Source organism: Cimex lectularius, unplaced genomic scaffold (assembly GCF_000648675.2).
Source record: "Cimex lectularius strain Harlan isolate CLEC.00 unplaced genomic scaffold, Clec_2.1 scaffold42, whole genome shotgun sequence".
NCBI classification, from domain to species: Eukaryota; Metazoa; Arthropoda; class Insecta; order Hemiptera; family Cimicidae; genus Cimex; species Cimex lectularius.
The window spans coordinates 3,049,613-3,063,056 of record NW_019392754.1 but is presented as its reverse complement, the minus strand read 5'-3'; the positions used below and the strand labels follow the sequence as shown (position 1 = coordinate 3,063,056).

The 13,444-nt window shown below is 36.1% G+C and overlaps 1 protein-coding gene across 6 annotated transcripts in view; it reads left to right on the top strand.

The window, feature by feature from the left end:
• LOC106668280 (iroquois-class homeodomain protein IRX-4) overlaps nucleotides 1-13,444 on the top strand; it is a 94,343-nt gene that overhangs the window by 23,683 nt on the left and 57,216 nt on the right. For 3 of the 6 annotated variants that reach the window (XM_024227291.1, XM_014396883.2, XM_014396886.2), the window contains exon 2: nucleotides 6,790-6,834. The exons of the other annotated variants lie outside the window; for them this stretch is intronic. In XM_024227291.1, coding sequence (XP_024083059.1) covers nucleotides 6,790-6,834 — 45 coding nt within the window. The remainder of the gene's footprint in view (nucleotides 1-6,789; nucleotides 6,835-13,444) is intronic. 6 annotated transcript variants of the gene reach the window in all.

Below are 13,444 nucleotides of genomic sequence, written 5' to 3'. Positions count from 1 at the left end.
AAACCTTAGTTTCAAGCTGGTGCGTGTTTCAACTGCAAAAACCCCCGAATTTAAATCATGCTGCGATGCTAGGAGGATGCTTAAGGAGCTCGAGTTTATGCATGCTTGAAAAATGCTTAAATCAAAATATATCCGAGTTTAAATCATTGTATAAATAGGTTTCAACTTAATAAAAATCATGTTTGGAACTAGGCATATGTTTGAACGAGAGAAAGCCCGAGTTTCAAGCTACAAATATTTTTAATAATTAAGTTTCATGTATGCTTGAAATGAGTTTGAACTAAATTAAACTCTAGTTTACAACTTGCTAAAAACAAGTAAATTTTACTTTCAGAAAAAACCTAGGTTCAAGTTGGAAATATATTTCAACTCCAGAAAGCTCGAATTTTAAGCTGTAAACTTCTACAATTCTGAAAGCCTAGGTGTTAAGCTAGAGATGGGTTTTATCTCCAGAAAATTAAATTTCCTAAATTCTACTTTCAGAAAAAAACCGAGTTTCAAACTGAAAGTATGTTTAAACTTAAGAAAATTCGAGTTTTAAGGTAGAAACATGTGTACGATTAAGAAAACTCCAGTTTCAAGTTGGAAATATATTTAAACTCCAGAAAGCCCGAATTTTAAGCTGTAAACTTCTAAAATTCAGAAAGCCTAGGCGTTAAGCTAGAGTTGGCTTTTATCTTCAGAAAACTAAATTTCTTAAATTCTTCTTTCAGAAAAACCGAGTTTCAAACTGAAAATATGTTTAAACTTAAGAAAATTCGAGTTTTAAGGTAGAAACATTGTACGTTTAAGAAAACTCCAGTTTCAAGTTGGAAATATATTGAAACTCCAGGTAGTCCGAATTTTAAGCTGTATACTCCTAAAATTCAGAAAGCCTAGGTGTTAAGCTAGAGTTGGCTTTTATCTTCAGAAAACTAAATTTCCTAAATTCTACTTTCAGAAAAAACCGAGTTTCAAACTGAAATTATGTTTAAACTTAAGAAAATTCGAGTTTTAAGGTAGAAACATATGTACGATTAAGAAAACTCCAGTTTCAAGTTGGAAATATATTGAAACTCCAGAAAGCCCGAATTTTAAGCTGTAAACTTCTAAAATTCAGAAAGCCTAGGCGTTAAGCTAGAGTTGGCTTTTATCTTCAGAAAACTAAATTTCCAGCTTGAAAAACGTTTTAACTTCACTAAACGCGAGTTTTAATCATGATAGAAATATCTTTGAATTAAATTAAATCCTAGTTGTGATGTAAGTTAAATTGTATGGTCCAAAAATAATCAACTCCAAATTTCTAGTTTTATGCTTCAAAAATGTTAAAATCTTTTTTAGATTTTTCTATTCTAGAGTTTAAATCATGCTCTTATATTCAAATTTCAGATAGTCCGTGTTTTAAGCTAGAAATATGTTTAAAATGGAGAAAGCCCTCGTTTCAAGCTATAAGTATTTTCTTAACATCAGAAAATCCAAGTTTAAAACAATGTAGAATTATATTTCAACATCAGAAGACTCGAGTCTAAAACATCCATGAAAAATATTTAAATGAAATTACAACCGAGTTGAAATCATTCTAGAATTATGTTTGAATTCAAATGGGCCGAGTTTCCAGCTAAAAACTTGCATAACCTAGAGAAAGTCTGAGTTTCAAGCAAGAAAATTGTATAAACTAGAGAAAGTCTGAGTTTCAAGCTAGAAGTGTTTTTAAACATCAGAAAATATGAGTTTGAATCCTGTCAGGAATACGTTTAAACTTTACCAAAGTCAAGGATAGGATCGTTTGAATAAGATATTTATTATTTTGTTCAAAAAATATGTATATATTTTTAATAAATATAGATAAGTAGCAGGAATAATCTGATACTATTGAAATTGTTTTAGACTTTTTGATGTTTAAAAAATATTTAAGTTGTATAGGCAGCCCACGGCTTTACTCGTTTATAAGCAGAAGGCTTAACAAAACAAGCCGGTAAAGTAAAAAAAGAAGGCGGCTCATAAAAGAATATGAGAATAGGGTAAACAGATTTCCAACACTGTCAGTTAAAAAAAAAAATCGTCTGGATAGCAAGCAAAACCGGCGAATTTTTACTTACCTCGCCTTTGGCTTTTTCAACTGCAATGTCGCCCTTTTTATTTTGTAATCGATAGCAAAAGAAACCGTACATCTCGTCGGTAGCCTCGCATAATAAAAACGAGAGGAGCAGAGGTTGTTGCCTGATGTCCAGCATGTGTCTCATGCTACTTCAAACATCTGCCGGCCCGCCGATTAATTTATTCGCCGCCGTTCATTAATTATAGAAAACATAGACCGGCTCTTTCTTGAAGTACTATCCTTATACGCCAGTTTATTATAAAGTTTGACATTTTTTTCGTTTTTTTTCTTATAAACTATTAATTTTCTAGGGTTCTAAAGAAAGAAAACAAACTTGTAAGAGATAACTAGCTGATCTATAGCTTTAAACCGTAATAAATCGATTAAAATTAGATATATATTTTCTTTTTGTTTGTTATGTTTTAAACATGATATAAATTATTGGAAAGAAAGATGATGGTTATTTGTTATTTACGCGCATTCGTGTTTATTCACTTAAGAGACGGTTTGTGAGCCGTCGGATTCAATTAATACGAGTTAAAAGCTGATTCTAAAGATCTCTTGTTTAGACTAAGTTTGAGCGGCTTAACTTGCGGTGAAGTTCCAAGGTTAGTTGTGTTAACTCGAACACCAGTTGGCGGAGGGTGGTGGGATATCGGTGTCGTCCGGTCAACGACGACTTCCTCTCACGCCCGGCTTCGTCCTAAGTCATCGGCCAATTAAATAACCCTTTCGACAAGTATCGAACCGGCCGGAAAGAGTGAATATGAGTCAGGATGGTTAATATGCTCGGCTCGGCATGGGCACGTGCTCGTACACGCTGCCGTGCATGCCGCCCTGCACTCTTGGCACAACATCCTAATGTACAAACAGACTTTGAATCCCTAATAACGTGGCACACTCACCTAAATTCCGAGTTTTTTCCACGGTCATGTTTTTGTTATTCGAAAATGAGGGGCTTTAAAAAAATGGGTAGATAGAACTCTCTTCCAAAATGGGTTTTTGACAGTCAAACCAATGCGTCGATTTCTCTTCTGATATTGAGCATTGACCATCAAGCAAACGTTCCAGTTGGGAAGCTTAGAAAATGTTTCTACGACAATGGGATCGATATTAAAGGTGTCTCAGTGAATACCGCGTGTGAGAATGAGGGGGAACGTGCCCCCATCCGGACCGTCATAATAGGGCCGGTTGGCAACAAAAAGAAATAATCTTTATATATGTATCCAGCATAAGCCCGATTCTATGGGGTTCTAGTCCCAACGCCACAACCCTACATTCAAGCTCTCAACTAGCGAATAAATATTTGACTTTGTTTATATTGATTTGATTTAAGCCATTTAGATAAAAATATACTATTGATATTGACTGAGTTTTGAAAATCAAACACACTTTTCAATTTTGGTAATACAAAGTCTTATTCTGTCCGAACATTTGAACATCATGAACAACATTGTTCATTTTGTGCCCGTATACTTTTGCCGGGACTTCTCATATTCAATGAGAAATTCAGGAGTGAAATTAAAACCACGAGAATGGACGGACCCACTAAAGCGATCGTTCAACATGTATTTACCGACTAGCAGACCAGCAAACACAATATACCAACTTTTTACCTAGAACGTGTGGTGATTAGTGACGGTTAATCGATAATTATTTAGAAATCGTGAGATGCGGTCTGGTGTGATGTAGGTTTCAGAAAAACATTTTCTTTATCGTGCCTTTAGCACAATTACTCAGAAGACAAACACTTTGAGCCCTGAAGATGATCTCAATAAAGATAGAAACGTTGGCACGATAAAGAAAATGTTTTTCTGAAACCTACATCACACCAGACCGCATCTCACGATTTCTAAAAAATTATTTTTACCTACAGTATAATGATCCTTATCGATACGCGCGTTAGTTATGAGTCAAACTTTCAGCGACATGTCCCCGTCATCAGTAAAGTCCAGCTTGAAGATTAGTCGATCATCCTGGTCCTCGCTGTTTTGGTCTGACTACTAGGCAGAAAACAGTCATCACTCCGAAGTTTTCAAGAAGAAATCGCAGTTTTTCTTATTTCAGACTTTGTATTCACGGAATAGTTTTATTTCTCTCTTAAGACTTGAAGTTCGATAAGAACTAAAAAAAAAAATCGAAACAAAAAATTTACCTGGATATGTTATTCATAACACTTAATCGTCGGGGGCGTCGGTCGTCACAACGGTTTAGGCTTTGACACGGCGCTCATAACTGGTAAGGTAAAGGTCCCGGGTTCGAATCCAGCGGCCCTGCAACCAAACCCGACATACTGTAACCAGCGAGGAATTATAAAGTCATTTATGCAATATATGAATGAATAAGTTTAAGAAAATCTAATTATTAAATACATGAATGAATAAAGTGTTATATTTTGGTTCTTTTCCTTCACAGAAAATCCCTTAAACTAGGTACAACGAAAAACTCTCTGGACTGAAGAAAATACTGGGCTAATATCACTGTGGATAAAAAAAAACAGGTGCCCAAAATTTGAGCCTAACTAAGTCGGTCGTCGCAACGGTTTAGGCTTTGACACGACGCTCATAACTGTAAGGTAAAGGACCCGGGTTCGAATCCAGCGGCCCTGTATTCGAACCCGACCTACTTACAAATTTGCTTTTTTTCAAAAACACCGGTACCCTGAGGGTTGACTCTGCTGTTGAGAACCCTCGTTAAAATTAAAATAAAAACATAATTCGAAACGAAAAATTTATCTGGATATGTTACACACTTGCCATTTCATAATTGAACGATTTTGTATAGTTCAAATAATAGAGAGATTTGAATCTCATGAGATCTGTGATGAACCTTTAATTTGAACGTTACGGATCATGGTCTGCCTCTCATCGACTCGGTTTGGTCTGACACGCACGTTTCGGCTTCTCGTCGTCATAGTTTCTCATTTTTGCTCGTCATATTTTCAATACAGTTACAAATAAATAGCTTGAATTTTTAGTTTAAATAATTTTTCACGCAATCTCTGACAATTTTGTGCCTGCCACCCTACCAAAGGATGTTATAGCGACCCGGAGCCCTTTCCCTTTAAAAATTATACGGGTTTTCTCAGTTGTCTAATGAAAATTGATTTTGCAAAAATAAATTTATTTATCTAGTTATAAATACATAACTCAAAAGTAGAGAGAACATAGTTGGGTCGGGTCTATGTCGTGATCGTGATCAGTTTAACTGCCTGTAATTTTTTTTTTTTTTTCTATCAGACGTATTTTTTCTTCTCGCCATCTTCAATGACAAGGTCAACGAGAAGCCGAATGGCAAATACCAAAACAGTGATGGGCAGATCAAAATGATCGGATACCATCGGATTTTCGCTGAAACTGACTTGTCTTTTAACACGATGATTTTTTTATACTTTAAGTAATCGTGACTGTTTTCAATGATAAACCTGGAATTTGATCGTTACAGATCATTTTGGTCAGCTTGAACCAAAAAAAAGGTGTGGTACGCAGATTTAAATGATCGGCAACGTCCAGACTATAGAAATAAGAATGTACTCGATTATGTTCATTTCATATTACACGCTAAAACCACACAAGTACGTCGGAAACGATACCGAGGGATCCTACGAGAGTTCATTCATCACATTAACATAAAAAATAAATAAACTTATGATAACTCGGGATCTAGTGGGAGATGAACCTACAGTTTGGTCGTATCCGATGGTTTTGGTCCGCATATACTCGCTGTGTCGGTTACCCAGACGGGTTTAGATTTCTCACCGTAAATGACACACAGACCGAACAGATGCAAGATGGCATAAAGCTTCGCAAGCAAGAAAACAATTACACAACGCAGACCAAAATGATCGGAAACGATCAAACTATAGTAAATAATCAATTTGATTTCGTGGTCCGATTGACATCTATCAATTAATTTATCTGTATGTAATGTATTGGTTGAGATAAAAAAGTCCGTGTCACTAGCGGGATTCGAACCCACGACCTTCGGCTAAATACGCCGATGCTCTACCGATTGAGCTCTCGTGACTAAGTTCTACTCGGTCACCAACTCCCCATCTCAACCTACAACCATCCCTAGCCATTACATTTTACATGGATTATTTTAAACGACCAAATAAATAAATAAAATAAAATAATCCCTGAGGAAGGTGAAATAAAACACCGAAAGCTTGGCGTAGTTTCAACACCAGAACATTCATTGGACCACATCCCCGATCCTGCCAAAAAATAATAGTTTTTAAAAGCTTTCTATACTTATCTAAACTATTACCATCATGTCTTTGGATACCGCATAATACTTACGGCTCATAACACTTCACAAAACGATACAAAAAAGCTCATTTCTGAATTTTCCCTCAATTTTTTAAATGTCGTGTAATATATTTGATTCTCGGAACTCCAACTTTTGAAAAATGGCAAAAAAGGAGGGAAAATTCGAAAGGTTGGGTTGAGATGGGAAGTTGGTGTTCGAGTAGATCGAAGTCACCATAACTTAAGTGGTAGAGTAGCAGCGTATTTTGCCGAAGGTCGTGGGTTCGAATCCCGCTCGTGACACAGACTTTTTTATTTCAACCAAAACCTTACATAAAGATTAATTCATTCATATAGTAAATAATAATGTACTAATTTTACTTCATTTCATACGCCAAGATTCCTCACTTACTTATTCCACTTTTGTGATGTAATAATTCAATATTTGTTATCTTGTTGCAGAATAAACCTCTAAAAAGATCTAAAAGCCAAGAATCGCTAAATAAGGTAGAGTAGAATATTAATAAAAAATAAAATTGTAGGTAATAGGTACAAGGTGGGAGAAAAGGTCTATAATATGAATTTTGAAAGAAACCTTTATCCTTTTTACTTTTCTTTTTTAAATTAAAGATAATTTATAAAGAGCGATGATGATTGCATAGTAATCAATGTTGGATCATCTAATGATCCATCTAGTTAAAATATTAAACAAGTGGGTTTGTATACATAAAAACATAGTCCTCAGGCAAGACTTGGCATACAGTTTTTTTTTATTTCCCCAAGTCATATCAATGCGTGAGCCCGTGCTTTCATTCCCAGGGGATTTCGCAGGGAGTCGGTGTCCCGCCGTGTAACTTCTCTCTTATTCGGCCGACATCGCGTGATCGGCCCAGCTGTTCCCAAGCCGGTAATTACCTCACGTGGAGCGACTGCGAAAGAAGAAATTCAGCGGGGGAAAAAAGTCCGCGACAGATAGTAAATTGGGTCGTCCGAAAAAGAGAAAAAAAAAGTTTTATAACTAAACAGCTCGTTAATTCGGGTAAAGTTTCGGCTGCCGGTAGCAGGAAGTCATGATTAACATGTGTTAATACGGGCTCTGTCCTTCGAACCCTCCTGATGAATATGCAGTCGACGCTCGTTCTTCTTGATCGGAAAAAATACCTGTCACTCACTATGTTTAAAACTATGAAACGCGTTTGTTTATGCATTCGTTAAGAATTAATTAAGTTTTTTCATATTGGCCGGGCGTGCGTGTATGAGGCAACCGGGTCGGAACAACTTAAACAAGCTCACCTTAATAATTTCTATCACATAAAGACTTAATTAGGCCCTTTTTAGAGAACGGGCAAGCCACCAGAAAGAAATTATGAAAACGGTTTTCTCTGCCCTCCTCGTTGTTTGGGTCCATCAAATGAATTGAGATATTTAACCATCATCAGAGGACCGATGTAGCCGCATGGTTAGGGCGACAGACTATCGACTCCTACCTATATTTTTTTAGCCTGTGTGATTTCTCTTAAGTCGTCTCTTTTTTTAAAGAAAATTATGCTGATACTAGCACCCCACCCATTACGATCTTCTAAAAGAGACTGCATAGAAATCACACAAACCCAACCTTGAAGTCGGCGAAGTACCGAAACGCTACTGGCGTACCAACACACCGAGGATGGGATGACCAGGAGGAATCGGGGATTGAAGGCTGCATACTTTTTGCTCGTAGTTAAGCCATTTTTGATCAAGATGAATTGCCATCCTTGTTGTTTGGGCCCATCAGACACATTTAGACAATTAAGGGGACCGCAGTAGCCGAGTGGTTAGTTCGTCAGACTATCGGCTCCTACTTCAGTGTTGGGCCTTTGTGATTTCTGTGGAGTTAAGTCTGTTTTTTATTTATTTATTTTTTAAAGAAAAATATCGCTCCCACTCGTACCCCACCCATCAGGATCTTATAAAATAGACTTGACTTCATAGAAATCACACAAACCCAACACTGAAGTCGGCGAAATACCGAAACGCATCTGGCGTACCAACACACCGAGGACTGGATGACCAGGAGGATCGGTGATTGAAGGCTGCATACTTTTTGCTCATAGTTAAGCCATTTTTGATCACATGACCTGCCATCATCGTTGATGGGATCCATCAGACACATTTAGACATTTAAGGGGACCGCAGTAGCCGAGTGGTTAGTGCGTCAGACTATCGGCTCTTATCTTCAGTATTGGGTTTCTGTGATTTCTGTGAATTTCTGTTTTTATTTATTTTTAAAAGAAAATATTGGTGACACTCGCACTCCACCCATCAGTATCTTATAAAAGAGACTTGACCTCACAGAAATCACACATGGCAAAATGCCGAAACGCATATGACGTACCATCTCAGCGAGGATAGGAAGACCGGGAGGATTACAGCCTGCTTATTATTTTTTATCGTAGTTTGGCCATTTTTGATCAAAATCATTCTCCCTCCTCGTTGTTTGGATCCATCACACACATTTAGGCATTCAAATATCTTCAGAGATTCACTGGAGCCGAGTGGCTACGTATCTTCACCTTTAGGTCAGAGTGATTTCTGTGCCTGAACGTATTTCGACATTCCGCTATTTTTATTGTTGGGCATGTGTGACAGACGATAGCGAGAAACAGAAAGGCGACTAAGAGACCGAGCGAGGCGGACCAAAACGATCGGGTACGGCCTAACTAGACATAGTTTAAAGATGGCGAGAAGACGAGATGCGTCAGAAAGATAAAAAAGACGCGCAGACCAAATGACCGGACAGTATCAAAATATAGTAATTAAGTTATTATTGAGAGATCGTTAGGTGCGGTCTGGTGTGACTTAGGTTTTAGAAAAATATGTTTTTGCCAACGTTTCGATCTTTATTGAGATCATCTTCAGGTCAAAGTGTTTGTTTTCCGTGTAGATGTGTCATTCTTGTATTCGTGTTGACAGTGCCACTGAAGATGATCTCAATGAAGATCGAAACATTGGCATGATAAAGAAATTTTTTTTAAAAAACCTACGTCACACCAGACCGCATCTCACGACCTCCAAATAATCATTGGATAACGCTCACTAAACACCAGACATAGTAATTAAGAATATACTAAATATAGTTCTTTCAAACGCCACCCTATAACAACAAAACAATCAGTTTCCCATTTCATAATTGAATGATTTCATGATTAAATACATTCTTACTGCAAAATTAATCAAATTCATACGTCGAATAACTTAACACTTCTGCTAAGTCATATCAAGTTTATTTACCCTTTTCATAAGTAATCGCTGATGACGATAGGTTAGGTTTTTACAAAATGGCGATATTCTTAAATATAGGCTATTTATTTGAAATGTTAATGTCAAACTATAGTAATTAAGTTATTATTTGGAGATCGTGAGGTGCGGTCTGGTGTGACGTAGGTTTTATAAAAACATTTTCTTTATCATGCCAACGTTTCGATCTTTATTGAGATCATCTTGAGCGCTCAAAGTGTTTGTTTTCCGTGTTGATGTGTCATGCTTTTGTGTCGTGTTGAGAGTGCCACTGAAGATGATCTCAGTAAAGATCGAAACGTTGGCATGATAAAGAAAATGTTTTTCCAAAAACTACGTCACACCAGACCGCACCTCACGATCTCCAAATAATCATTGGCTAGCGGTCACTAAACACCACTCATAGTAATTAAGAATATACTAAATGTAGTTCATTTCATACTCCACGCTATAACAACCAAACAATCTGGTTCCCATTTCATAATTGAATGATTTCATGATTAAATACATTCTTACTGAAAAATTAATCAAATTCATACGTTGAACACTTCTTTTAAGTCAAATCAAGTTTATTTATTCCTTTTTTAAATAATCGGCTCTGATGATGATAGGTCTTTCTTAGGTTTTAACAAAATGGCGATAGTCTTAAATATAGGCTATTTTTCAAAACGTTAGTTTATTCAGCCTGTGTTTAACACGACGGCAATTATCCTAGGGGCAAGGCGATAACGGCGAAATTTGACGCACATAATTACAAACCTGTGTAGGAAGGTGTTGGTTAACCGGCCATCAAGCACGCTTTTCTACCCACTTGTTCTACACTTTGTACGTACCGGGGCCTGCACTGCGCACAGGCGATACTTTACAATTTACATAAACAAGTTTAGATTTAAATTCAATTAAGACTAAAGCGTAAAATAATTCATGGTAACAGTATTCTATTTTTTTTATTAATGCCAAGAAAATTGAGGAAAAAAGGTAATAGAATGTGTGGGTTGTACTGTGAGTATGGACTACCAGTTGTGCAATTCTATTTGAGTTATATATTTATGCTAAATATTATATTAAAGTTTATTCTAAATAAATAATTTATATTTTCTTAGCAGAACTTATTTCTATGCACATAACTTTCAAATTGATTACGACTGTTAACTTTGTGCTAACACAGGCTTTTGTATCCTTTTTGAAATTTATGCGCAGATTGAGATAATATCCCATGAAAAAAAGCATGCCTAACAGTACAAAAAAATTAAATAAAATTGACATAAAGGTTAAATTCATCGAGATCCAGACAAAGATTAACTGACAAAACTTTAGCCAGGCCATTTCTTCAATATATTCAATAAAGACATTTCCTATAAACCCAAAAAAAGGGAAACATTGGTGAAATATACCGGTTGATTTAAAATTGCATTGTTAGCATGTGTCGACTAGTGAGATTTCTACATGTCGTCTATTGATCAACCCTTAGTTTGGCCCGTACTGTTTTCATTTTTCATAATCATTTGACCTTCTCGTCATTTTCAGTGACACCCAGACTCGATACTAAGTACGGCGAGGAGCCGAATTGTTTCGCCAACACCAAATCATTGAGCCGATCATACTGACCGGAAACGATCCAACCATAATGACCGTTAGTCGATGATTATTCGGAAATCGTGAGATGCGGTCCGGTGTGATGTAGGTTTCAGAAAAACATTATCGTGCCAACGTTTCGATCTTTATTGAGATCATCTTTAAGGCTCTCTCACACGACGCGCAAGAATGGCACAATTACGCAGAAAACAAACACTTTGAGCTTGAAGATGATCTCAATAAAGATCGAAACGTTGGCGCGATAAAGAAAATGTTTTTCTGAAACCTACATCACACCAGACCGCATCTCACGATTTCCGAATAATCATAGTAAATAATAATGCAATAGTTTTAGTCATTTCATACGCCATGCTGAAACGGAGCCGAACTGTTTTCATAACTCACCCTATGTTATTTTATATAAATTTTTTAAACTCTTAATATGAACAAACTCATAGCAGCCACCCTAATCGTTTTTCGATCAATCGGTTTGGTTTTAGTGAATAATACGAAAAGAAGTAAAATTAGTACATTACTTACAATAGCTTAATCGTTTCCGATCATATTGGACTGGGTATCCTCACTGGTTTACAGTGACACATTTCCATTTCTCACCAAACATAATTTTGATCCTGTGAGACAATGAAGATGGCGAAGAGCCAAAACGCACCTGAGAGCAACAGAGGAAGGATATGCAGACCAGAATGATGAGAACGACCAAACTACAGGTTCATCACGTACAGATATTTTTAGAGGTTTATTCTGGAACAAGATAACAAGTATTAATTATTACATTAAAGTGTAATATGTATGTGAGGAACATAAATTAACAGTTGGTGTGAAAAATCTGTAACGATCGTTTCCCATCGTTTTTGTTCACATATCCTCATTCTGTCAAATGCGTCTCGATTTCTCGTCGTCTTCAATGATATACAGATGAACAATAAAGGTATCAAGAAGCCGAATTGCTACGCAAAGACCAAAATAGTTAGGAAACACAGTCCAAAACGATCTGTAAAATGTATATAAAACATATCAATAAAAATGTACTAATTATGTTTCATTTCATGGAGTAAAAGGTTCATATTTCCTTAAAGAAAAATTGATTGATTTGACATAATACAACAGACATAATTTTTAGTCTTCTAATTCGTTATATTGCTTATTTGCTGAACAGACGTACAGAATTCTGATATTCAATCCATGAAAGACTAAGTCATGAAAAACAATCAAGATTTATCACAATATCAGACTCCAACTTTAATCAAACATTTGCTATTGTTCTGACAAAGTAAAACTGATGAACGAAACAACGGGTAGAAGAAAAAGGGAAAAAAAGCATACAAACAGAAATCCTCTCCCGTGTTTACCTTTGCTGGTCCTTGAATCGAATTCCGGCATCCATGGTTTTTGAATTTAACAAGCGAAAGAAAAATCGTGCCATTTTGTAAAAGCTAAGAATTAAGGTTCATAATATATCCGTCAGGAGCTATTTAAACAAGAACAAATTGCAAATAATGGATAAACTATCTACAACTGATCATGCATGGTTAAATACCCACGTTGATCATATCTTCTCATGCTCATCAATCTAAGATAAACTATAACGTGCGGTGATTATTAGTGACCGTTAATCGATAATTATTGCGAAATCGTGAGATGCGGTCTGGTGTGATGTAGGTTTCAGAAAAACCTTTTCTTTATCGTGCCAACGTTTCGATCATTATTGAGATCATCTTCAGGGCATGGGATTTACAAACATTGTTTACTTTTAACGAATACATGTAGGATGTGGAAAAAAGTGAATTTATAGAATGCAAAATATATTTTTTATATTCAATAAAAGAAAAGTGAATTTATACAATGCAAAATAAATTTTTTTATATTCAATCAAAGAGTATCAATTTTGCATTGTATAAATTCACTTTTTTCCACATCCTACATGTATTCGTTAAATGTAAACAATGTTTGTAAATCCCAGGGCCTGAAGATGATCTCAATAAAGATCGAAACGTTGGCACGATAAAGAAAATGTTTTTCTGAAACCTACATCACACCAGACCGCATCTCACGATTTCGGAATGATAAACTATAACATTTAATCACTAAGAAACAATAGTATTGAAGATTTAGGAAATTGTGGCTCATAATAATTATTATTATTTTTGACGTTTCAGTCCCCATGTACTCCTGAGTTAACCTGTCAGATGCATTTCACCTTCTCAAGATCTTCCATGGCATACAAAACATACACTAACTGTTTTCT